Source organism: Erpetoichthys calabaricus, chromosome 14, assembly GCF_900747795.2.
Source record: "Erpetoichthys calabaricus chromosome 14, fErpCal1.3, whole genome shotgun sequence".
Lineage (NCBI taxonomy): Eukaryota > Metazoa > Chordata > Cladistia > Polypteriformes > Polypteridae > Erpetoichthys > Erpetoichthys calabaricus.
This window is the reverse complement of record NC_041407.2, coordinates 1,621,119-1,646,596: the sequence shown is the minus strand read 5'-3', so window position 1 is coordinate 1,646,596 and position 25,478 is coordinate 1,621,119. Positions and strand designations below refer to the sequence as shown.

Genomic DNA, 25,478 nt, shown 5'->3' with positions numbered 1-25,478 from the left:
GAACACACACACCAGCGCCAACTTAGCATTGCCAGCCTATCTAACCTGACTGGGGATGAAACCCACACAGACACGGGGAGCTTATGCAAACTCCAGAATAATAATAATAATAATTCTTTGCATTTATATAGCGCTTTTCTCACTATTCAGAGCGCTCAGCAATTGTTCAAGGGCCCAACAGAGCAGAGTCCCTATTGGCATTTACGGGATTCGAACCAGCAACCTAACCATTGCAGCAGATCTCTAGCCTCAGAGCCACCACTCCGCCTAGATCCATGCAAACCCCTGATCTCTATGTTGTGAGGCAATGGCACTACCGCTGTGCCACTGTGCCACCCTTTACCTGTTACAGATCGAAATAAATCAAGATTCTTTCCTGAACGTTCATATAGATGGTCCTCAATGTTCGGAGTTCAGGATCCCCTGAGACTGCAGGTTTTTATTCCAACCAGTTTCTCAATTAGTCAGTCATTGTTACCTTTAATTGATCTCATTGTTTAATTACATGATCCGTTTTCTTCCTTTAATTGCTACTAATTGTGCAAAATAGGGCACAAACGCCAGAGAAAAGGTAATGTAAACTACTAAAGACAGATACAGTACATGAAAGGCACTATATAACAGATAGATATGTGAAAGGCACTATATGATAGATAGACAGAAAGAAAGAAAAAAGAGGTATAGTAGGCAGGATTAGATAGATAGATAGATAGATAGATAGATAGATAGATAGATAGATAGATAGATAGATAGTGGCCCAGTGCACAAAGCCAAGTCCTTGAAGTCAAGGAGGACCACACAAAGAGCCCTGACCTCCCCATGGAATACTTTTAGGATGAATTGGAAGTCCAGGCCCCACACGTCTGAATGAGTACCTGACTTCACAAATGCTCGCTTGGCATAATGGACACAGATGGGCCCTTTTTAAAAAAAACACCAATCCACCTAACCTGCGTGTCTTAGGGTTGCCTAAGAAAACCCATACGGACACGAAGAGAACACGCAGACTCCACAAAGGGAACTCCCGGGACGCAACGAAAAGCCACCGGTCATTTTTGCGAGACACTTTAAGACATCCATCCATCCATTTTCCAACCAGCTGAATCCGAACACAGGGTCACGGGGGTCTGCTGGAGCCAATCCCAGCCAACACTGGGCACAAAGCAGGAACCAATCCCGGGCAGGGTGCCAACCCACCGCAGGACACACACCCACCACACGCTAGAGCCAATTTAGATTCGCCAATCCACCTGGACCCGGGAAGCGAACCCCACTGCGCTACCCCACTTTAAGACATCTGGAATTCAAACGTTAATTCGCCTTCACAGAATAAACAGCGGACGTGAGTGGTGGCTTCAAGGGGTTGCCATGGCAGCAGAGTTTGTGTACCTCTGGCGCGTAGCGAGCCCTACTGCGCAGTCGCACTCGTGCACCATTGATGCTGACCTAGGAACCCTCGTGTGAAGAACAAGATCGGGATAATTCGACAGAAACTGGCCAAGAAAGATGCCCAAGAAAATCAAAAAAGTTAAGAAACGGTAAGTAAATCGTTTAAAACGAGGAATGCGCTGCTGGCGTTTGCGACGGGTTGCCTGGTCGCCCCTTGAATCGAATCCAGACTATCGGCGTCGCTGGTTTTATTAAGGGCTTAGCCCCCACTCTTGTATGGTCGATGAATGGATGTCTTAAGGGGGTGTCCCTCGTGGATCAGGGGCTACAGCTCCTGAAGCGCAACCCCCCCTCCCCGGATACACTCATTCAGACCAAATCAGCTGCACGCCAAACCCAGCGGCTCAGATCAGGCAGGTGGAGTCGCGCACAGACGTCTCAGTAAATCGATTGAAAGCATTGCGGTGTTCTTCATGTTTCCTATTCTCGTTATGACGAATTTACTTCATGTCAACGCGACAGAAATCTGCCAAAATACTCCGGAAAGTTTTGTGCGAACGCCTCAAGGTGCAGATCGACAGTCCGTGCGGGTTTTAAGTTACTCAGGCGTCATTTTCTTGGGGGCATCAGTGGTCTACTGATTTAAAGCCAAGGGTGTCACCGGTCAATAATTCGTACATTTTATATAGCGCCTCCCTAATGGGTGTGTACACAGTTCATAACTAGCAGTCATCTTTAAATATCTGAGACCTCCTCTAGTATCAGTCTGGCGCCCCCTTCAGTCAGTGGTCTCCTCCTGCTTATAAATGAATTGATCTCTTGAGTCATCGCTTCATGTAATTCAGCTTTAAGAGCGCATGACCGCGACACTTGCACCATTTTCAAAGTCTAATTTGCGCCAGCTTGTTTTGTTTTATAAAATACTTGGGGGCTTTTATCAGTCTGATATGTTTAAGAATTGGCGAGTACTTCTAAGTAAAAATAAATGTAAACGTGTAAGGCGCAGACGCCGGTCACAGCCTCATTGTCACAGAGTCGTTAACAAGTGCGCGCCTGAGCAGCCCCCGGGGGCAGGTAGGAGTCGACAGGAAACGGCGTCAAAGAAACCTTCGGAAATATTACAGGAGATTGTTTACTGTCACATACCAAAAATAAATCAATAAAAACGGAGCAGATTTAAAGATAGCCGAGCAGAAAAAGCTGCAACCGTAGTGCTGCTGGAGTCTCAAACCTGCTCACCTCCGACTGAAAGCCATTCGTTAATTTGGTAAATCACTTCAAATATGGCAGGTCTGAACGCCGTTAGAGACAGAAACCCAACCGAGTTCCTATTAGCTGTCAAGCAAAAGTTCCATAAAAATCTGCATATCTGGCGAAAATAGCAGTGCGGCTAAATGAGCGGACGCCTCTTGAATCGAAATCACCTGTTAAGGGTTACGGCAGACGTGATGGCGACTCTCCGCTTCAAGTAATTAAAGAAAAACACACAAACAAACACAAGTCAGTCAACTGATCGAATAACCCGAAATGTTTTCACAGTCCACTCGGAGACCGGGGGTGTGGGACGCGCTCAGAAACTGCGGCCTCCTGTGTCGCCTAGCGGACTGACCGTCTCTCAGTCCAGCCTTACGCTTTCGAAACCTGAACTCTTTGACGTTGACAATTAATGCAGAATAAAGATTACACCTTTTGTGAGTTTTTCATAAGTACACCCTACAACGACCTTTTTCTTCTGAAAATGAATCCAGAAAGCAAGTTCTTTTACGTACAACAAAGTTCAGAAGTGCACCGCAATCTAGGAAAGTTTGATCGCTCTTCCGCCAGCAGGGGGCAGCAGAGGACGCGTCTTGGATTGTGATAAAAGTAACGAGACGCACTGAAACTTGACAAGCGCTTAGGAAGTCCATTCACCGTTTATTGAAGCTGCTTAATGCAGGCTCGGCAGTCCGAGAGCGTCAATGTCGGATTCACTCTGAGCCTTTGTATTAGCAGTTTGTTTTAATCTGTTTCCACTTTATGTCATTTCACGTAATCCATTCATCTTCCCAACCTGCTTATAATGCATTTATTTTAATAGCGCCTCTTTCACCCAGGTCAGGATCACAGGGCATCTTGAGACAAGAACAACACCTGGACATGGTGCCAGTCCATCACGGGGGAAGACGTTCACACACATCACACTCATGACAAACACATTAGAGCTAAATGAGCAACGGCAGTTCACCTAACCTGCACGTCTGTGGGCCTTGGAAGGAGGAAACGCAGCAGACATGGGGAGAACATGCAAACGGCACGTAGGGAAGACTTTGACTTTTATGTCTTCCTTGCAAGATACTAAAACTGTGCAGAATTACATGCTGACTCCAGTGCACTGTACAATGCGTCTGTCCTGTCTGATTTATATGACACCCTCCATATCTATCTATCTATCTATCTATCTATCTATCTATCTATCTATCTATCTATCTATCTATCTATTATATAGCACCTTTCACATCTGTCTATCCAGTGCATTTCACATTATCTATCTATAATGCCTACTATACCAAATTCTATCTATCTCTCAATCTATTAATTATATAGTACCTTTCATATCTATCATTTATTATATAGTGCCTTTCATATCTATCTATCTATCTATCTATCTATCTATCTATCTATCTATCTATCTATCTATCTATCTATCTATCTATCTATCTATCTGTTATATAGCACGTTTCACATCTGTCTATCCAATACGTTTCACATTATCTATCTATAATGCCTACTATACCAAATTCTGTCTCTCTATCTATTGATCTGTCTATTGATCTATCTATGTATATACAATATATATATATAATATATGCTACTGGAGTATGTGAATTTCCCCTTGGGATTAATAAAGTATCTATCTATCTATCTATCTATCTATCTATCTATCTATCTATCTATCTATCTATCTATCTATCTATCTATCTATCTATCTATCTATCTATCGCGCCTTTCACTTCTGTCTATCTAGTTTTGTGTCAGCTGTAAATATAATTTTTTTAGTTACACCTATTCATTTTTTGACCCTGAGCTCTATCTGCAGCATACATTTTTGTCTGATTCATACATTTATTTATGTTAAGAGAAAGCCCCCCAGCAGTGGTCCCAGTAGGTTTCATCTCTGAACACTGAAGCCCCCCGTCTTGTAACGTGACGACTTATTAGTTCTCATTAATTAAAGAGTTGTTGAAATGTCGAGCTATGTTAGTTTCTACTTTATCAAATAGCTTTGGATGTTTCCTCAGAAGCCCCCATGTTTGTGAAGCCCGACCCCTTCATCTCCACCCCAGTAAATCACTTCTCGCCCTTAGCACCGGAGTGCTTGTTCCCTTCTATGATGGCCTCCATTCTCAGGCGTCTCCCTCCATGTCTGTGGCTTCTTCCCGGCTTCAGATTCCATGACTTTATTTTTATGCCTTTTATGCCTTTGGCATTTTGCCGTTTTCTTTTAGACCACCAGGCTGTGGCGTGGCACCTCAATCCTGTGTGATTTAGAAGATCAGACTTCTTGATATGAACATTCATTTGATGCACTGCTGCCCTGAACACACTGTTTCAATTTGAAAACTCTGGAACTCTCGTAATAAAAAGCAGCCCTGCACCTGCCACAGACTGGGAAGCCAGCAGTCACATGTGATTTCCTGCGTCTGGACGGCTTGAAATTCTGGCTTTGCTCATCTGTGTCTGTGAAACAATCGAGTGCAAATGATCACATGATCTTTGGCCCCACCACTTGGGGGGGGGGGGGGGGGGCACCCACAAAACACACAGCACATAGCCACTCCTCCCTGGGCATTTGATAGATCTGTGCCCGGCTGGCTAATGCTTTGAGAAATGAGTTGGAAAAAATGGAGAAGGAGGAGAAAAAACAAGAGGGCCTTGACAGCGTCTGGATATTGTCAGACATCTTCCCTCAAGACTTTGATTAATCACTTTTGGAAAACTCTGAGCCCATCCCAGCCCAAATGTAGGACTTGGGAGGTGTGAGGGTGCAGCGCTGCTCACTGTGCCATCCTTCCTTTATGTGCAGCATTTTGAAATCTCCTTTTTTGTTCGTACTTAGCGTCTCCTCTGACGTTCAGCAGTCCAGTGGTGTAGAAGATGCACCGTCAAATCTGGAGAGCAGCGGGGATCCACCACTGGCAGAGCCAAGTGACCAAGGAATAACGAAAAAGAGGAAGACAAAGAAGAAGGTCAAGTTGTCAAAAGAAGAGAAGAAACTGGTATGAGGGAGCCTTCTGTGTCCTCTGGCATCCTGGGGCTTGAGCCCTCGGAAGACACACTTAATGTGGAAGGGGTGATACAAAATTAGGATAGCTAGATATAGTAGGCAGGATAGAGAGATAGATTGATAGATGAAAGGCACTTAATAATCTATCTATCCTGCCTACTATGCCAAATTATCTATCTATCTATCTATCTATCTATCTATCTATCTATCTATCTATCTATCTATCTATCTATCTATCTATCTATCTATCTATCCTGCCTACTATGCCAAATTCTATCTATCTATCTCTCTCTCTTTCTCTCTATCTATCGTGCCTACTATACCAAATTCTCTATCTATCTATCTATCTATCTATCTATCTATCTATCTATCTATCTATCTATCTATCTATCTATCTATCTATCCTGCCTACTATACTAAATCCTAGCTATCTCTCTAGCCAGCCGTACCAAATTCTATTTCTCTAACTCACTATCTATCCCCCTCTCTCTCTGTCTGTCTGTCTACAGAGCAGAGTCCTCACAGTGCGACCAGCTTTGTCCAGCCTTGTGGAGCAGATGGATCGTTGCATCCTCCACTCCAGTCTTTGTCCGATAGGGACACTGCGTTGGGTCCAGGGGGGCTACCACAAGAGGACTCCTGCAGTCCAGGGCCAGCTCCTCAGGCAGGTGTGGGACATGTGCAGGTGCTTTTTGTTTTTCACCCTCATAGTTTCGTACCAAAGAGGTTGGCGGTGATACAGAAGGTCAGGGGCAGGGTGGCAGGAAATGAGATGTTTGCTTTTTATCAATTTCCTAAGCTGCCATGGGAAGGCTTATGGCCGCCAACTGTCTGCACACGCATGTGTGTTGCTGTGTTTGCTTAGACAGTCAGCTGTGAACTGAAATGCCTTGCTGATGTTGCTGTCTAGAAGGCTGGTGGTGAGCGCTGCTGCCTCACAGGTGTGGAGTCCTCACTTCGACTGTGTGGAGTTTGCTGTTGTGTCCTCCCACACTTTTGAAGATGAACATGTTTGGTTGAGTGGCCAGGATTAATTGCCCCCATATTGAGGAGAATGGGCCCTGTTTTTCTATGTGGTTACATGAGGATGAAGAGGGTACGCTCAGTGGCTGACCGACACAACACAAGTGACACGTCCTGACTGGTGGAACTAACGACCTGCTAACGTGTTCTTTGAAGTTAATCTCCTTGTGCCACGAGTCACGTGGACTTAAAAGTGGTGAAGTAAAACTGCTGCTTATGCCACGGGCTTCCAGGGCCTCAGGGTTTCTGAATGCTTGACTGGTTCATTAATGCAGAACGAAGTGCCAAAGGGCAAGAGACCTGGGTGGTCGAGTGCCTGGAATCTTGTAGGCATCATGTCAGAACTTTCTGGAAAGGCAAAACCTCCCCAACCTTTAAAAATGCATCCCTGGCCATGAAAAATAATTAACCTCATGTCAAGCTGTACGCCTGCTGCAGGCCATAGCATGGGGCCGGGGTGGGGGAGCAACATTCGACCACTGAGACAGTCAGGTAAGGTGTGTGTTTGGTGTTCTTCAAGTGGGCTCCCCATTCAAATCCATTGCATTAGGAATCTTGTGGTCTCCGTTTCCCATGAAAATGTGATATTTATAAAGTTTATGTTGTCCATCTCTACAAACAATGTGGGGTAAGCAATGGACACAAAAATGATCATTCCTGGCAGAGCATTCCTTTCACCCCCTGTCTGGTGCCATCCTGCAGTGCCATGTCTGTTGTCCCAAACATTCCGTGCCAGTTGGACTGGATTCCTGCATTCATTGTAATGGTTTCAGGGCCAGTCCATCTTAAAAAAAAAAAAAAAGGAAATGCATCTGTGTGTCATTTCCATCCAGTTGCTGTGTCTCTATCATTCCAACATATGGCGTATCACAGTCAGTAACACTGCATTTTATGAATCCCATACCAAATGGCATATAACAGAGACATATGCATTACATTTAACATTCCAGCAGATGGGGCATAACAAACATTTTGTACAAATGCATTTTATTACTACAAATGTTTGTGCTGTGCCATCTGTGGGAACAAAAATGTAATGCATTTTATTGCTACATGTATTACAAAAATGCATTCCAATAGAAGGTGCACTGCAAACTTTAACACTGAATATGCTGAGCTCTATGTGGGCGGCTTAGATTGTAACCCATCTTAGGCGTGCAGCACAGCTAGTGGCATATAATAGAGACACAGCAACAGACACACTGCACTGCAAACGTTAACGCTGAATACGTCCAACAGAGAGTATCTGACAGATGGGCAGAAATCGGATTCTCCACCTTAATAGAAGGACAAGTGTTTGCATGTCTGTGTCTGTCTGGTTGCAGTGTCTCTGTTATATGCCAACTTTTATGGGATTCATAAAAGAAGTGCTAATGTTTGTGATGTGCCATCTGTTGGAATGACAAATGCAGTGCATTGTATTGCTACAAATGTTTGTGACACGCCATCTGTTGGAATGAAAAATGCAATGCATTGTATTGCTCCAAATGTTTGTGATGCGCCATCTGTTGGAATGACAAATGCAATGCATTGTATTGCTGCAAATGTTTGTGACACGCCATCTGTTGGAATGACAAATGCAATGCATTGTATTGCCCAGTTATCCCAGGCAGCTTATTTAAACTGGCACATCTTTGTAAGTGCTGATGAGCTGATTCTTTGGATGTGCCATTATAACAATGCTGAATTGTACCAAAGGGCAGCTCTGCAGCATGGTGTCTTCCATATATTTCGGCCTAACAGTACCTCATCCATGATGGCATGCACTGCAACATACAGGCTGACTACAGATAAACAATCATCTACTAATAAAACATTAGTGTTTGTGTGTGCCTGGTCCCTCCAAGCAATCTGATTGGTCAGTTTGACTTTGGTGTCATTGGTCAGTTTGGAGATCAAAAGAAGAAGTGCGAGGTGTGAGACACACGAGGAGGTGTGAAGGCGTAGGAGGCACACAGAGAGTCGTCTTCAAGGACAGGAGGCGAGAAAGACGCTTTAAATTGACAAAGTCTGAGAAGCTGGCTTTGTGGGAACGTGCTTGAGGGTGGGATTCGGGGGTGGCATGCCGGCCAGGAGAGGTTCAGACACACAAGGATACCAAGGAGAGGCACTGCAGGTACACGCAGGGCAAGGGATGAGCACAGGGACAAATGTGAAACAAGCACTTAAAGGGTCCCTTAGCCAGCAGAGCCCCTCCATTTGTCATCCCCCATTCTTGTTCTGTGTGAACCCAGGAATCTTCACTTCTTTCTTCTTATCCACTCTTGGCCTGACTGGAGGTTCAAGGTTTTGATCTGCTCGACATCAATGCATTGTATTACTACAAATGTTTGTGATGCACCAACTGTTAGAATGAACTCGTTCTGTATGTGACATGTGAGTGGGTGAAGGGGTCCTCAAACGTCTTAGTGGGTGGGTGGCTTGTTCAGCAGGCAGACTTTCCTGGTAAAGTCATTGAGGGCAGAAAAGTGAAACCAACGGAATGCCCTCGGCTCGAAGTTCAGGCGATTGAGAAGAAGGCAAAACAATCAGCCGCTGAGAGTGATGGAGTAGAGCGTGGGACCCTCGGGGGCAGACAGACAGACAGGCGTGTGTAGAACTGCCTTATTTTATTTAATTTGTTTTTCTTTCTTTCTTTCTTTTTTGTTGTTCTTGTTGTTTCTGAAAGGCAAAACTGGAAAAGGCCAGCCAAGAATTTCAGTCCAATAAAGAGGAGTTTGGACAGTTCCTGGACCGGATAGACTTGTGGCTTAAAACTCGTCACCAGCAGGTGATGAATCTCTTTGGGAACTACGACCAGAACGGCACTGGAATTCTGAGCTGTGAGGAATTCAAACTCGGTAAGACGTTTACCTCATGAGGCGTGCGGGTCACGCGCACTTTGTGTCCTTGTCACCACACTGCTGATGGCTTACTGTCACTTCACCCAAACTTCCCAGTAATGCTGCTTTCCTTTAACCTTGGAAGTTGGATGTTGGAGTTTGACACGAGTTTGACCACATTCCAGTAAAATGTTCGGAAAACCAATATGGACGCCTTCAGGAAAACCTGCTGTGCTTACTCTTTTGGAAGACAGACGACCAGTGAGCCAGCGATGCAAAGACCAAAGCGACGCGTCCACGGGCAGCACTGTGTGAACGGCTAATAAGGGGGGCTAATAAACAGCCTCATACTACAAACTACACGTCTGTCAATGAGCGGTGCGGCCATCTTAGACTCGGAGGTCGGGGATGGGGGTGAGTAGGAAGTTTGACTTTTGGGGGCCACTGCTGACTTGGAAGTTGAAAATTCTGACTTGCCAGTCCAAATGGAGTGATGATGAGATATTCAGGCAGAGAATAGAAACGTGTCATACGTTACACACCAAAAGACAGGAGGGGAAACTCCAGGTGGGGTCAGGCCATCAGTGGACTCGCTCTTGGGGGTCCTCCGTTACTTTGTCTGATTTATAGTCCTCAACTGTGGTGTAGTTAGTGAAACTCACAGGCAGCACTGAAATTTGAGGAACGGCCGACACTGAGGAGGCGGCAAAAAACAAATCGCACAGACTCTTGGAAAATGGAGTTCAGTGGAGCTCTGAATACAAGATGGGAGGCACAAGACTTCTGAAAATGGACGAGGGGTTTTGGTGACCCAGCATTTCCATCGTCAAAGGAATGTTGGGTTCAGACTGTTAAATAGAAATGACACGGCGTTATGTTCAGACTGCAGAGCTCACCAGGGAGGCCACATGGGCAGGTCTGGTCACCGCGCTACAAGAAAGACATAACAGCACTTGAAGCTGTGCCCAGGGGGACAGCCAGATGCATCATGGAACTTAAGGACACGTCCTGCTGTGACAGACGCAGAGCGCCGAGCCTGTGTCGTCAGAGCAGAGGGGAGACCACTTCTGGACTTTGTCCTGATCTCCAGTATCCTCAGAGGCATCAACAAAGCGGATCCAGCAGAATTCTCTCCTCATAGTGGTGAGGTTAAGGCGCACGCGTCTTTAGGCCTGAAGCCAGGAGGCTCTTCTTTACGTGCACAATGATGTGAGAATCTGGAAGGTCATCAAGTTGAAGCAGAGACCTGGACGACCTTCACCAAGGACCAGGATGAGATTTTGGGACAGCTAAACGGACGAGTGACAACTTGGACTGAAGGCTCTCCTCTCATTTGTCAAATGTCTTACATGTCCAAGATGTGGGATTTGTGGACAGCACGTTTGTGGTGTAAATTTGTAATAAAATCAATTCTAGACTTTCAACTACAATTCTTTATTTAACGTTTTGGGCTTTGACAGCTTGGCATTTGTGGGGGGGGGGGGGGGTCTTTGGTGTTCTCATTTCCCATTCCCAGTCCATGATGGTAGGATATTTTGGTGTCAGCAGTGGGATTTCGCTTGGTGTTAAGTAACACTTTGTGTCTTTGTCTGTTTGAGGCCTGAGAGACCTGAACATTCCCTGCACTGAGGCCCAGCTCTACACCCTGACTCGGCTCCTCGATCAGAATCAGGACTCCAGCGTTGACTACATCGAGCTGGCTGCCAGTCTGCAGAGAGCCAGGTATGCGTTCCAACTCTGGGCTTTCTTCTGTTAAGTGAGAAACGCCAGTAATTTTGAAGAAGAAGAAAACATTTCTGATTTCTTCTTTGATTTTTGTCTCACCATTTGGCCCTGTGACATGCGTATCCAATTTACAGTCACAGGCAGCCAGCGTCTGACGGAGCAGGATGGCACCCAAGTGACACCATGCCATCTGTGTGTGCCACATTATGAGCGCTCCTGAACATTTTAAGCATTTCAGAGCAGCTCACGCCTGACCAGCTAGTGCTGTATGTGCCACGTCACAAACCCTGATGCGTCACTTTGTCAGATTTGCAGATCAGACGGCAGACGAATACAAAGAGGATGGCCTGGAGGAAGAGGACAACGACCAAGCTGAAGACACTTTGGCTGAGATGGACTGCAAAGTGGCCGAGTGTGGCCGGGAGTCCCTGAAGCTTCTGCCAGGTCCACCAAGGTACGCTTGTGGGGTTGAGATCTCCAGCCCTTGGAGCACTCGGGTGTCTGTCTGTCGAACATTTCATTGTTCTAAGTGGTCCTCTGCATCGACACAGCACTACTCCGTCCCCTTAGTGATTGCAGGACGTCCCACTCCCGTGTTGTCACTTTAACTCTAAATGTAACTTTCTGATTGTTCCGAGTCTTGAAACAAATCATTTGTCCACCCATCTGCTTTCTAAACTGCTTGTCTAGTTTAATGTCATGAAATCAGCCAGCGCCAATCCCAGCATGCTGCATATCAGGGCCGTCTTCACGTGTGGGCACAGTGGACACTGGCCAGCGGAGCTTTCTAATGCCCAAGTGTGGTTCTGTTTTGCTATTAAAATGGGGCGCACTACTCTGCCCCGGGGGCAGTTTCTATGATGCTGGTAAGACGGCCCTGCTGCACGTGTGCACCACAGCTGTACCTGTGTCACTGTCACCTTTCTGTCACCTCCGACCACTCTGGCCATTCTCTCATTGTCCACAGAGCTCACTGGACGGTTTTTGGGTTTCTCTGAGTGAACTCTTGGGAGAGTTGGGTGAAAATCTCAGAAGATCAGCAGCTACAGAAATCCTTAAAGCAGCCCGTGTGGCACCAACAGTGACCCATGACCATCGTCCCAATCACTGACCTCTCATTTGTTCCCCATGCTGATGTGAACATAAACTGAAGCTCCTGACCTGGCTCTGCAGGATTTGTGTTGCTGCCACGCGATTGGCTGATTAGATAATTGCGTGGATAAGCAGGTGGACACGTGTCCCTAATCATTTGCCCAGTGTGACCCCCCAAATGCAATGAGGGGCCTGAGGGCTCCATGCTGGAAGCCCCGTGGTTTGGTTTGGTGGAAATTTCTAAACGTGTTGTAATTCCTCCTTTTATTAAAAGATACTCGGCTGCTTTAGCAGTTAACGAGCCACCAAACCCAGGCAAGGTGCCAGTCCAGCGCAGGGCACATTCACGCCCGCATTCACCTACCGGGCCAACTAAGAGTCAGCAGTTAACCTGACAGGCACATCGTCGGAATGTAAAAAAGGGAAACCGGAGCTCTGGGCGAAACAAAAAGAGAAAACGTGTCTTGTGTGTCTTTTATTTTGTAGGTTTCTCCTCCTGAGGCTCCGGCTTCTCACTTTCGACAATGCCCACTCTCATCCCGGCCACTTTGAGGTAGTGGTCCGCTCGGACACCCAGGTGTACGGCCTTCTCTGCAGGATCCGAGAGAAAGTTGGCATCGAGAGCACTCAGCTGAGCATATTCAGGGACAAATCATTTTCCGAGGAGTCTTTTCTTCCACCTGACCAGGAACTGGAAGAATGCGGCTTTAGCGGGGGACCCCGGCATTGCCCTCCTCCGGTGACGCTTTACTACGACTTTAGAACGGAATTCCGGGGCTGTCCAGTTGTGAACTGCGACTACTATTTCAATACTCGCCGACGGTAAGGAGCTATAGAGGTGGGGATGGCTCCTCGGGGGTCTGTCAGTCCAGAGGTGGGCACAGACGCCACGGGTATTTGTGATTAAGAATACGCCTTTGTCGTTTCTTTCTTTGTAAGCAAACACCGTGGGTACGGCCGTCATCATGCATGCTGGTTCAGCGGACAGGGCGCTTCATATTTGATTCAGTTCATGACCGCACCGGGTATAAGTGGGTGTAATGGGGGGGTAACATAACCGCGTCACAGTTTAACATGCAGGGAAGCCCACTAACCCTTTGGGATCGGAGTGGCCAGCTGGCCTGGGGGAGTACAGGTGGGCTGAGATGGCTGGGGTTGGAATGGGCCTGGAAAGAAGTAGGGGGTCCGCCTATCGCACCGGGCTGGGAGGTACAGTACATCATGGAGGTCCGGCGGACATTAAGACGGGGTAACAAGGAAACTCCAGCTCTCAACGACATCCTGGAGCAAAGACCAAGCTGGACCAGAAACGAATAAGACAGCAGCAAGCATCTGCCCAGCCATTTGTGTCACACGTGTTTTTACTTTGCTTATATTTGGGCACAGTTGGAAAATTGAATTTAATTTATATATGAATAAGTGTCATAACTGCCTTGGGTTCTAGAATGTTAATAAAAGAGGAAAGCAAGAGACACGAGGAAGAGTTGGGCCATTCTGTTACGGTCACCATAATAAAAGACAGAGTACAAAGGGGAAAATAGGGTCACCCTGGGACTTGGCATAGTCAGCGGGAGGATTTCTGGAGTACCCAAGCTGCACATCCCGTCCACGGGTTTCTATGTAACTGTCTTCAAATTGTCTTGGAAGGAGAAGAGACGGCAGCACCAGGACATAAGACGACGTCAAAAGTACACAGGAGGATCGTGACCAGGAAATCAAGGTACGTACCCCCAGAGGAACCAAAATCAAAAGGGCCAAAAAGGTGCAAGACCCCTAAATACCTCGGGATGTGTCGCGATAGGCGTGGACACCTTAGACGCATGAAGACCTTGAGGAAAATCCTAGCTGTGGCAAGGTTTTCATTCTCAAAGATGGGTGGTCCCATGTAAAGAACGGCCTCCTGGTTTACCGACTGGGGAACCATAGCCGTCCTGCATTAGTGCCCAGGAGACACGTCATCAATGGAGTGGATGAAGTCCAGGAAAACGTTCTTCTGGGTTGTAGTTGACAACTTCTCCAAGTGGGTGGAAAAGTGTGCCCTATGAAGTGCCAAGGCGGAAAAGGATCTTCGATTGGGTGGGGGGGGGACTTAGAAGTGGCAAATGTTGTGTCAACTTGAACCCCGAAGTCCTCCTCAGAGGTATCTTCCTGTAGCTCAGGGTCTCCCCATCTTGTATTTATAATTGACGCTCCTGTTGCCCACCTTTTCGACGTTAAACTTCACGTGCTCGCCCAGTCCTTTCCAAATTGTTTTTGCTGCCATTTGTCAAAGTCCAGTGTCACGTGGGTCACCCAGTTCCTCTCCAGGTGAGCCGCATCTAAACCCAACTTCGGTGTCAGATGGCTGAGGTGGGACCTTCCCAGGACGATCCACGTGAATCACGTCATCTGCACCCCTCTGATCCCCGTAGCTTTCCGTCATTTTAGTAAAACACGAACTCTGCTCGCCAATATGGCAGTCCTTGCCGTGTGACGCTCCATCTTCTCCTCAATCGTTTCTTCCAGTAGTTTCTCCATCAAACACACGTTGAGCCCACTGGTCTGTGGCTACGTGGGTCGGCACGGGACCCTCCTCACCTTTGTGACAGACGTGACGCGCCCGCCTCTTGTCCAATCACACCCTTCCTAGGGGTGGGGGGGTGGTGGCCATCGGCGGGGGATGGGGTTAGGTGTCTTCCTCTTTTCTTTTTATTCACAATGGCTAACAATTGTTAATTGTCTTTTTCCTTTAACATTTAATCGATTAAAAGGTCAATCAGGAAAAGAGCAAGCATCACAATAAAGTTTAACAAAAATCCGTGAAGCAGGAATTTAAACAAAAGTAAAAGTCCATTTTAGACACCACTGTGTGTTTATTTTAGTGGAGATGGTGGCCCCTTTGTCCAGTTTTCTCGTTTTTACTCCATTCGGGTAGAAACCCAAAAATCACAATGAAAAATATATTTTATCTTTATATATAACAAAATATTTGTTCATATAAATGTTACAAATTCAAATAAAATGTACATACAGTATATGAATAGTTACGTACAATAACACTGTCAGAGCCAACAACGTCGACGTTGGGCCGAAATTCACCCGACCGCCGACTCAACAAAATGGCCGAACCTCCAAAGTAAAGCGCAATTCTGAAAAATAAGACAAGTGTTTCTCATCTTATGACAGTGGGGGGCACTCAAATCACCAAGTGGGGGGGCACTCAGATGATCGCACACGGTGGGCTGCCTAAGCGATCACACAGATGTCCACTCCGCTCGCCGCTCTTGACGATTGTCTTTGATTCATGAAAGGGGGACGACGCCGACGTGGGGGGGAAAAGTGGGTCAGGACACCAAAAAGGGGGTCAAGAGCAGGCTGGCAGGGCCCGTCGTAACGAGTTTGGGACACCCCCTGGAGCGGGTGGTCCTGTGGAGGCTGTGGGGTCAGGGTGTTAGAATTTTTTGTTTTCCTCGCATTTTCGTGAGGCTAAAAAGTTCATCCTGGTGACATTTTGGTTTTTTTTGTAATACCCAGGAATCTGATTCTGCAGTCAGAATATCACGTAGCACTTCCGTTACAAAGTCTCGTGACGCCAACCCTAACTCTGGACATTCTCCCATAATGCACCAGGGTGCCACCAGTTGTGACACAATCAATGTGCCGGTATAAAGATTCCACAAAAGCAGTCACTTGTACCCGAGGTTGGTCCAAACCCAGCGTCTCCTTTTCCTCGATATTCTGATTACTCGCCGACGAAACGTTTTCCAGCAGGGTCACCTGGGACTTGAAGCCCTCACTGGACAAAGCCTGCTGGGACCGTTTGGAGGACCTCCGGTGGGGCAGCGGACTTGTTTTTTAGTAGGTGCCTGGCTGACCCGGGTGAGCTCCTCAGGTTTGCCAGAGGGTCTGGGCCTACCTGGCATGTTTGAGGGGAAGTTGGGCAGCCGAGTTGGTTTAATGGCTAATTTGATGAACCAATTGGTCACGAGATTTGAAAAAGTGACAGCACTTCGCTCAGAGTTTGAAGAGTTTCATTGCTTGAACGATGACTTGCCTGCAGAACGGTGGTCCGAGTACGCACTGAAGTTCTGTTTGCCTGAGTTTTGTTCCCAACTACTGTGAGGTCCATCGTTAACCTCCTCGGCGTTAATCCCGAGCGCCACTCGGACTTGAAATTTTACGGTTAACCACGCGTCAGACTTGGGGTGACGTGTCACGACCCGCTTTACGCGTTTAAACCCGAATAACACTCAGGGCAGAATTCTGCTGCCTGCCATCTAGTGGACACATTAACACCATGCAACTAAAACCATGAATGTTTCTATATGTTTTGCCATTCTAAGTCAACTCATCAATATTCATGAGTGGGGCGGAGCCTCCAACAAAAACCAACGGCAAACGACAAGGCGTAAAGGCAGCTTTACAACGAACTGAAACTGAAGCGTTGCTCGAATCGAGTGATGGCGATGACGATGTGAATTTGTCAGGAACGGTGAAAGGGACACACGAACAGGCGCCGTACGACCGAACCAACACGATAGGCCCTGGCGAGCTGGGTCACGTGAAACTTCAGCGCGTTACGACAGTAGCTGTGTGACAAAAAGGCAAACAAAAAATTGTGATTGAGAGTAAGGACCAGGAAGACGGTGGCCCCCTAAGCACATGGACCGTGTCGGGGAAATGGTGGCCTACGATAACACAAGAGGCGCGTCCATCGGGCAGGTCAATCGCTGACCTTCTACACGGCCACGTGCGCAAAGAAACGAGCCTACGGTCCTGATTGCGACATCGAGCGACTTTCTCGAAGTGTATCACGTGAAGGACGAGTACTAAATCTTCATCCGCACAGCAGTGGACATTAGACGGACCCCTTCTACCGTATTTGATGTTTACGTGCTTCTCAAACTTTTTTCCTTGTTGAAAAAAAATTCAATATTCTTGGCTTGTTTTTCCGGGGGGTAAACATAACGGCAAGAAGGTTAAACTTTAACCAAGCCGCACAGAGCGTATTGTTTGACGTTAAACGCTAGATGGCAGCAGAGACCACGAGATGAGCCGAGTCGCACGCACTTCAGGCCTTCTTTCTCCTAACCGTTTACCATGAAATCCCAGCCATGGCTGTGGTGGGGAGCCTGCGCCGATTAGAGCACCCACCACACGACGAGCCCCCCGGATGGCTGTCATCGAAAGAAATCCAACATGAAAGAAGAGTTGCAGGTCATCAACAACTCGGAGAGTCGCCAGGAGGAAGTGACGCTGAGAGTGCCGTGCTACTGGGTGTCCCATTTCCTTCTCCCTCTCGAGGGCTTTGGGTCCTTCACTGCGTTGAAATCCTCCGCCTCGGCCACATCTCACACCGCAAAGGACGTTGCTCTTGGTCAACGAAGTGGCGCTCGGAATACCCAACCAGCTCCAGAAATTTGTTGGCAACACTTTTCATCACCATTAGGTGTTGCAGCCGAAGCCAAAGGGGATTCGAGGTACCAGGGAACCCCCTCTTTTGGTGCCCGTCAGCGCGTTTTGGCCCAGTTGGCCTCTTACAGCCTTCGTGTCTTCTGTAAATCCTTGTGGTCTTCCTCACTACACTCCACCGCTTTGAAGTTCTGGGTCAGGGTCTACTCATGAGCGCCCCCCCTTGGGTTAAACACAAAATGCCTCTTAAAAACGTGAGCCCTGACTCTTTTTATTTCTATTACGTTGCTCACCACTTTTGGACTGACCCCATCTAGAGACGCCAAGGAGGCCATGTTCTCGTCAAAAACCAGCACAGGGTTGCTGGTGAGAGGCAGGAGGACAAAGCGGTAGGAGTATCGGAGCGCCTGGGCGGCCCCTGCATGGCATGGACAACTTAACTAGCAGATCATGGGGGCGCTGGGAGGATTGGCGTCTGCCCGCTGCTGTTTGTGGTGGGCCGGTCCAGATAATTGTCCAGAGTTACCCTTTGATTCCAGTCCATCCCTGACATTCAACCACCCCGCCCTTCCATTTCCAGGACCAAATGGTTGCTGGTTCTCCAGCCTGCCCTCACTCATTGGCAAAGGGGCACCTCCCTGCCTGGAAATGCCCTTCATGTCCAGAACCCGGTGTCAAAACCGACCATCATGTTGGTCTCACCACAGACCCGTTAGCGAGTTTCCAGATATATAAATAACATTGTAGTTCTCAGTCAATGGCCGTCGCCCAAAAGCTGAAGTCGAGCAGAGCTGCTGCACCACCAGGGGGCGATGCTGGCGATTCTCCTTCACCTTTCCATTGAACTTGCTGGCGTGGAGTGAACTGCTCTGACCTCTGAACCCCCTTCAATAACGTCGATGTAGGCGGCAGGCCATTACGGGCAGAAGCTCCTTCAACCGTTCAGAACGTCGAGTGCACCTGGTGGTCCCATCTCGTCTCTCGGCTGATCTAACATCTGGTGGCCGTGATCTTTGACGACACCCAGGACTCTGACTTGGCGATCAGCAGCCTTAGCGTGTCCCCCGAGGCCCGAATCAGCTCCCTGCCACTGGAAGAATCAGAAAGGGGCATTAGTGGTGGGCTGACCACCGAACATCTCAAGACCTCTCACTGCAATAAAAGTGACAGACGACACAATCCGGCAAGATCACGTGGACAACAAAACTGCGTAAGCATTCACGTCTGACTCCAAAATGGAGAAAGGAGAGACCCTCGCTGGGGACCGCCAAGTTGGAAGAGCAGTGGCGTTTGCGCATCAAGGGCCGGCGGGCACAACAAATGACATGTTGTGCAAAATACGCGACAAGCTGCTGTTAAGTGACGTTAAACTTACACCAAATTATTCCAATGTCTCGGACCCCCATCAGCTTGCTCCCGGACAATTTGTGCTCCTCTAGAAATGCCTTGCTGTTTGTAGTCGGTGATGTCTTTGTGTTGGGCGCTGCCAGCCTGTTCCCAGGGCAATTGGCCCTGCAGTGTCCTCTGCACCCTTGGCTGTGTGTATGCGCACGTCCAGCCCAAACTGCCCAGCTGATGAGGTCCCCTACTAAAACGACGCCCACCTATAATCGTGTGTTCACAGTTCCAGTTCGGGCTTTGCCCGTTTGAGGCCGTGGGGCACACACCAGCGAAGAGGCGCAGAACGTCCAGAAAGTTAAAGAGAGGGAGAGCAAGGAGCTCAATAGGAGGTTCACCGACGTGGACGTGGCACCCCATCTCGATGCTCACCCACCGCCGAGGAGGGCTGCGCTCCACCGCACTTTGCTGTTGCCGTTCCCAAGAAGCACGGCGTCCGTTTTGAAGGAGCGGGTCTGGACGTCTCTTTTATGCCAACTATTTGCTGGTCTCTTCCTCTGTCAGTTTTGTTAAATTGTCAACGTTGTCCATTGGTTTCTGTCGTAATAAACACACAGAAAGACCCTAAAGAGTTAAAAGGCCGGTGAGGGGGGCTCAGGAGACCGGAACCCAGAAGTGATGCCACCTGTCATCCTGTCACCGATCATCAGATCTGCACGAGAGATGAGAGGTACAAAGTGACAGCGCCAACCCTCAACTCGGGCGGAATTACCATTAGACGAGCCCTGGCATTGTCTCCCGAGCCCACGCGTGTGACGCCGTTAATATCGTTCTGTCGATTTATCGTTGGCCTAGCTGTGCATTGTCGATTAATTCGGCTTCTTAGTGGTGGCTCTCCTTGTCCCACTCCTCGTCACACATTCCCTCCAGACAGTAAGATGGCAGTCACGCTTATTGTGTGCTCCGTCACCTCACTTCACCAGCTATGCACGTCATGCCAGAGGTGGCAGCGCGTGGCACGGTGTGTTGTGCCCCCGCCAGGGGAGGCGCTCTGCGGGACCACAGCATACTTACATGTTATAGTCCAGTCCCACCAGACTTGTTCCATTCACGGCGAGAATGCGGTCCCCCTGACGCAATTTGTTGCATTTGGCAGCTGGAGAGTCCGGCACCAGAGATTTGATGTAAATCCCACTTATGTTCAGCTGGGTCTTCTGGAAAAGAAACGAAACCAAACACGGGGCAGTCAATGGACAGTGGAGTGTGCCAGGGGGCCGAGGACGGAGGGGCCGCGTGTGACGACAACGTGATCTCGTGTGTGTGCGGCGATGGGGCGAGCGCCTGACCGTGCGCTTCATGACTTCATCACAGGGGCTCATGTAAGTGTCTCTGTGACCCTCTTTGGGGGGTCCACCTTGGTAAATTGAAGACGACTGTCAGAGCGAGGGGAGCCCCCTTGGTGAGCGCGTCACACAGCAATGCTGATCGCTTAGACATTTCACGACCCCCCCACCCTTATAACAAATAGGAGCCTGTGACCCACATTAGGCTGACTGGCCGCTGACGGGGTGGGTGTGGTGGACTCGTCAGTGGGGGGCGCTAGACAAAAGTACCCCGAACTTGCCCAAAGCTGCCTGACCAGGCTCTGCCCCCCTAACTCTGAGAACGCGATGTGAGAATACATGCGTGTTTTGTAATAAGCGCTTTATAAAGCCATTAGCAATAAAAGAGGGGGAATAATCATCCTATAAACCCACTATATAGCGCCTTTCATAGCTGGGGAGTGGAGATGCGCCACATGTTGGATAGCAAAGTGTTTTTCAACCATTTTGGTGTCGTGACCCCCCTCTTTCCCATGCAAGTGTCTTTGTGATCCCCCAGTTTGGGGGGCGGGGGTCTGCCTTGGTGATTCAAGCGTGATCGTTAAACTTGGGGTGGGGGGTTGGTATCTACAGGGTGGTCCAGATCTAATCATGCAATTATGCAATTTTCATTATGCTATAACTTAAGTTTATCCATCCATCCATCCATTTTCCAACCCGCTGAATCCAAACACAGGGTCACAGGGGTCTGCTGGAGCCAATCCCAGCCAACACAGGGCACAAGGCAGGAACCAATCCCGGGCAGGGTGCCAACCCACCGCAGTAACTTAAGTTTATTAATAGAGAATTCACAAAAAAATTCTTTTTGTTGCTGATAGATGGCAGCACCTGCCCTGCATTCGTTTATTACAAGATATTTCAAACAATTCTTTTGTCTTACGTTGTTTTCCTGCATTGCATTAAAAGTTGCATAATTAGATCTGGACCATGCTATAGAATGACTGCGTGACCTACCACACACACACACACACACACACACACACACACACACACACACACACACAAAGAGCAACACGGGATCAGCACATGCCGGGCTTTGTATATATGACCCTAAAACTTACTATATAGCGCCTTTCATGGCTGGATAGCAGAGATGTGCCACATGTTTGAATCGTGAAGTGTTCTTCAACTTTTAGGGTGCTGTGACCCCCTTTTTTTCCATGTAAGTGTCTTTGTGACCCACCAGATAGGAGGGAGTCCACCTCGGTGAATAGAGAGCGACCAGGGTGGGAGTGGAGGGGGGCTTGTCTAGCACAATCGCCAGAATGGTGACCCACTTCCATTATAAACTGGCGCCCCACCAGCGGTGGCCCACTAGTGTTGACACAAACTGGATCAGCACATGCAAGTACGAATGTCACTGGGTTCTGTATATATGACCCTAATATAGCGCCTTTCACAGCTATGTCTAATTGTGGGGCTGGAGAGTGGTGATGCCCGATCTTCACTGGACTCGGTCCTCGTGACCTGTAAGTGTCTTTGGAGATGACTGGCAGAGGATGTCATGTGACTGTCCACCTGTGAGCAGACCATGGACAGGCGCGCCCAACATGTCCGCCATGGAGGAGCAGGACCACACGTGCGCACTACACAGGAGCTGGAGCAGCGAGCGCAGATGTCGCAGGTGGACTGGCGGGCTTCATCTCAGCGGCACATGCCACACGTTCTTTTCCCAAATCCGTCATAAAAGCCCTCGGTGCTGGGAAAGAAGTGGAGGCCTGTACCCTTGGGGGCTTACTGTCCTCTGCTGACGTGAGGGCTGAGCTCTGTGTCTGCCATCCCTGCACTCGACTCTCCAGCTTAAAGTGAAATTGAGCCGAGAGAAACGAAAACGCGAAATTGCTGCAGCTGGGCAAGTCAGTGACATGTGGGGTTAAGCGAGGAGCTCAAATGAAGCAAATATGCCAGGAAGAGCCACTAGGGGGCAGCAGAGATTAAAGCACAGGACTGAAGACACAGCAAGAGATTTCATTTTTCAAAGTTAAGCGATGTCATGTGACATGGCGGCCAGCTGCTCAACCCAAAAATGAGATTTTTTTACACGTGTGTTTCGTACCCCGTGTTGTTTGCACTTAAAGAGAGATCAAGTTCGGACAACAATGGCCGTCAATGAAAACCAACGGCAAACAAACAGCAAAGAATCTTCAGAAGCCTTTCCATTCACTCGGGACGCATAACCCACATGGCAGCCGTGCGCTCACAACGTCCCAAACACGCACCTAAATACAGCACTTCCGGAAAAGTCCCTCAAGAAGAAGGAGAAGACCCGCCCTCGTCCCCATTCATTGGTCAGGAGTCCTGCTCATTCATTGGCTGCCATGTCATATCAACTTTGCAGGGAGGTGAACGATTGGGGAAAGAAACGCAAGTGAAGATGGACGGTCCGCCTCGTCCAGGGGCTTCAACATGCAGGAGGTCAGTTGAAGAGTGCGGGGTCACAAGCTGCCATTGAAGTTAATACACACAATCGAAGTGAGGGGGGACAAAGAATGACAGACCCAAAGATCAGGGGCTTACCACGGTGGTCCTTGCAAGTTTCCAAAAAGAAATATCAGGGCCGGGTAAGCGTAGATCAGGAGCTTAAACCTCCATAGCCCCCCACCACCACTGCCTGTACTCACCAATCCATCCACTAAGGCGAGGCCGAGTCCGTGGGGTCCTCTCTCCAACTCCACTGTAAACACCTCCTCGTCTTCCTCGTCTCCCTGCACCTTTCCTTCTGAATTTACCTGGGATACTGAATGGAGAAAACAAGAGGGGTCACCTCGAGAATGAGGGGCTTGAGGCCCACCACAGAACATACAAGCTCATCAGAGGCAATGGATATAAATGTCTTAATGTGCACCACTAGGTGGCGCTTCGGAGTCATGCAGTGATGCCAAAAATGTGGCCCAAATGATGTGGAGTTGGGTACCTGAGATAGAAATATGAAATCGACATTTTATACACACATTTGTAGATACAAATGACACCCGCACTAACTGCTGCCCTGGTCACATATCCTCCTCTTTTACTCCTAATAGGCTGTGCAAATGCACATGGCACTGTTATACTCCATTTGCTTTGCGATTCATAAAAGAAGTGCTAATGTTTGCGATGCACCATCTGTTGGAATGAAAAAGATAATGCATTACTAAAAATGTTTGTGATGTGCCATCTTGTGGAATAAAAAAGGAACGCATTTTATTACTGAAAATGTTTGTGATGCGCCATGTGTTGGAATGAAAAAGATAATGCATTATATTACTAAAAATGTTTGTGATGCGCCATCTTGTGGAATGAAAAAGGAACACATTTCATTACTGAAAATGTTTGTGATGCGCCATCTGTTGGAATGAAAAAGGAACGCATTTTATTACTGAAAACGTTTGTGATGCGCCATCTGTTGGAATAAAAAAGGAACGCATTTTATTACTGAAAATGTTTGTGATGCGCCATCTGTTGGAATGACAAACGCTACACATTACTAAAAATTGGCAGGCAGTGTTGTGTAGTGGTTAAGGCTTTGGACCTCAAACCCTGAGGTTGTGGGGTTCAAATCCTGCTGCTGTCACCACTGTGTTTTCCTGAGCAAGACCTGCCTCTGCTCTAATTGGAAAACCAAATGAAATGGAACCAACTGTATCATAAATGTTGTAAGTTGCCTTGGACAAAGGCATCAGCCAAATAAGTAAATGTAAAAATGTTTGTGGTGTGCCATCTGTTGGAATGAAAAATGCAATGCATTACTATAACAAGAGGCAGGCAGTGTGGTGTAGTGGTTAAGACTTTGGATCGCAAACCCCAAGGATTTGTGGGTTAAAATCCTGCTGCTGACACCATTGTGTTTTCCTGAGCAAGTCACCTGACCTGCCTCTGCTCCAACTGGAACACCAAATGAAATGGAACCAATTGTATCATAGATGTTGTAAGTCACCTTGAATGAAGGCGCCAGCCAAATAAGTTAATGTAGAAATATTTGTGATGCGCCGCCTGTTGGAATGACAGAGACACTTCTCTTTTAATTAAGGTGGATTCACTTTAGGATTATTGAAGCCAGCATTTCCCACCATGTGGGTCCCCCCACGGGGAGACCCTCAACTCTGGAGGTTGCGCTCAATTCACCAAGGGGTTCACAAAGAGACTTAAATGGGAAAAAGTGAGTTGCAACACAATAAAGCAGTCCAAGATTGCAGAGTGTTGTAAGGCGCTATAAACACAGTGCCCAACACTTTATTCTTACTGACACTGGCACTGCACTTCATTCACGTCTGACTGTGAGGAGCTCCATGTGGCATAAAAGTCGGCTGTAAGTAAAGTTTGTGACGGTGCTGCCAATGAAAGGCGCTATAAAGACGGGCTGCATGCTCACTTACTTACTTACTTAACTTCCTCTTCTCCCACTATACCTTATGGTGTTGGGGTCTTCAGCCATTGACTATCAGTGTACTTGTTGCTCAACTGGTCTGTTCTGACTGCACTAGAACTTCCACCCGCCCACCCACTTATTCAGATGAGGGCCACGGGGAGGCTGGAGCCTGTCTGGCAGGCAGTGGGCACGAGGCAGGACCGATCCCTGGATGGGGCGCCATATTTCACTGTTTTATTGCACTTGACACTTTATTAAGTGGCTTTTAAAGGCCCCCCCCACCATAGTCTGCTGTATTTCTGGATCTTTCCCAGTTTTCTCTCTGCGGTCTTACAAACGGCACTCCCGTCATTAATATTTGACCACATTATTAAATTGCGTGCCCGCCGGGCGAGTCCTCAACGCGCCGCTTCTCAGGCTACTCGCTCAAAAGCTGTGAAAACAAAACTGTTGCTGCAATTAAGATTCCGCGCGGCAAGTCAACTGCAAATTCCCATCATGCAAACCCAAAGGAGCGTCGGCAGCGCCGTGGCTTTGTAGTGCTGGCCCGAGATTATGGGATTAGCTGTGCCATCCAAAGCGCCTGGCGTGTAAACTACGAATGTGGAAACAGAGCATTGCCAGCGCAGGAGCGTTAAGGAATTCATGTGCAGGCACCGAGGACCGGGACAGCGTGTGGCCTGCCTGGGCATCTCGGTGACATC

General features: G+C 48.1%; 2 protein-coding genes across 2 annotated transcripts in view; one reads left to right on the top strand and one right to left on the bottom strand.

The window, feature by feature from the left end:
- The first annotated feature begins 1,378 nt into the window (after positions 1 to 1,378).
- On the top strand, positions 1,379 to 13,316 carry LOC114664812 (uncharacterized). The gene is made up of 6 exons (XM_028819091.2): positions 1,379 to 1,538; positions 5,486 to 5,645; positions 9,345 to 9,516; positions 11,097 to 11,220; positions 11,531 to 11,677; positions 12,802 to 13,316. The coding sequence occupies exons 1-6, from the start codon at positions 1,507 to 1,509 to the stop codon at positions 13,139 to 13,141; spliced, it is 975 nt and encodes a 324-aa protein (XP_028674924.2). The 5' UTR covers positions 1,379 to 1,506; the 3' UTR covers positions 13,142 to 13,316.
- A 1,831-nt stretch (positions 13,317 to 15,147) lies between these two features.
- Positions 15,148 to 25,478, bottom strand: part of radil2a (Ras association and DIL domains 2a) — a 69,918-nt gene continuing 59,587 nt past the window's right edge. Inside the window, exons 14-16 of the mRNA XM_028818430.2 lie at positions 23,048 to 23,163; positions 20,119 to 20,258; positions 15,148 to 18,796 (exon numbers count right to left, since the gene is read on the bottom strand). Coding sequence (XP_028674263.1) covers positions 18,697 to 18,796; positions 20,119 to 20,258; positions 23,048 to 23,163 — 356 coding nt within the window. The 3' untranslated portion in view covers positions 15,148 to 18,696. The remainder of the gene's footprint in view (positions 18,797 to 20,118; positions 20,259 to 23,047; positions 23,164 to 25,478) is intronic.

Coding starts and splice junctions, on each gene's coding strand:
- LOC114664812 (XM_028819091.2), top strand. CDS start 1,507: ATGCCCAAGAAAATCAAAAAAGTTAAGAAACG. Junction 1,539..5,485: donor ATCAAAAAAGTTAAGAAACG/GTAAGTAAATCG, acceptor GTTCGTACTTAG/CGTCTCCTCTGACGTTCAGC. Junction 9,517..11,096: donor CTGTGAGGAATTCAAACTCG/GTAAGACGTTTA, acceptor TGTCTGTTTGAG/GCCTGAGAGACCTGAACATT.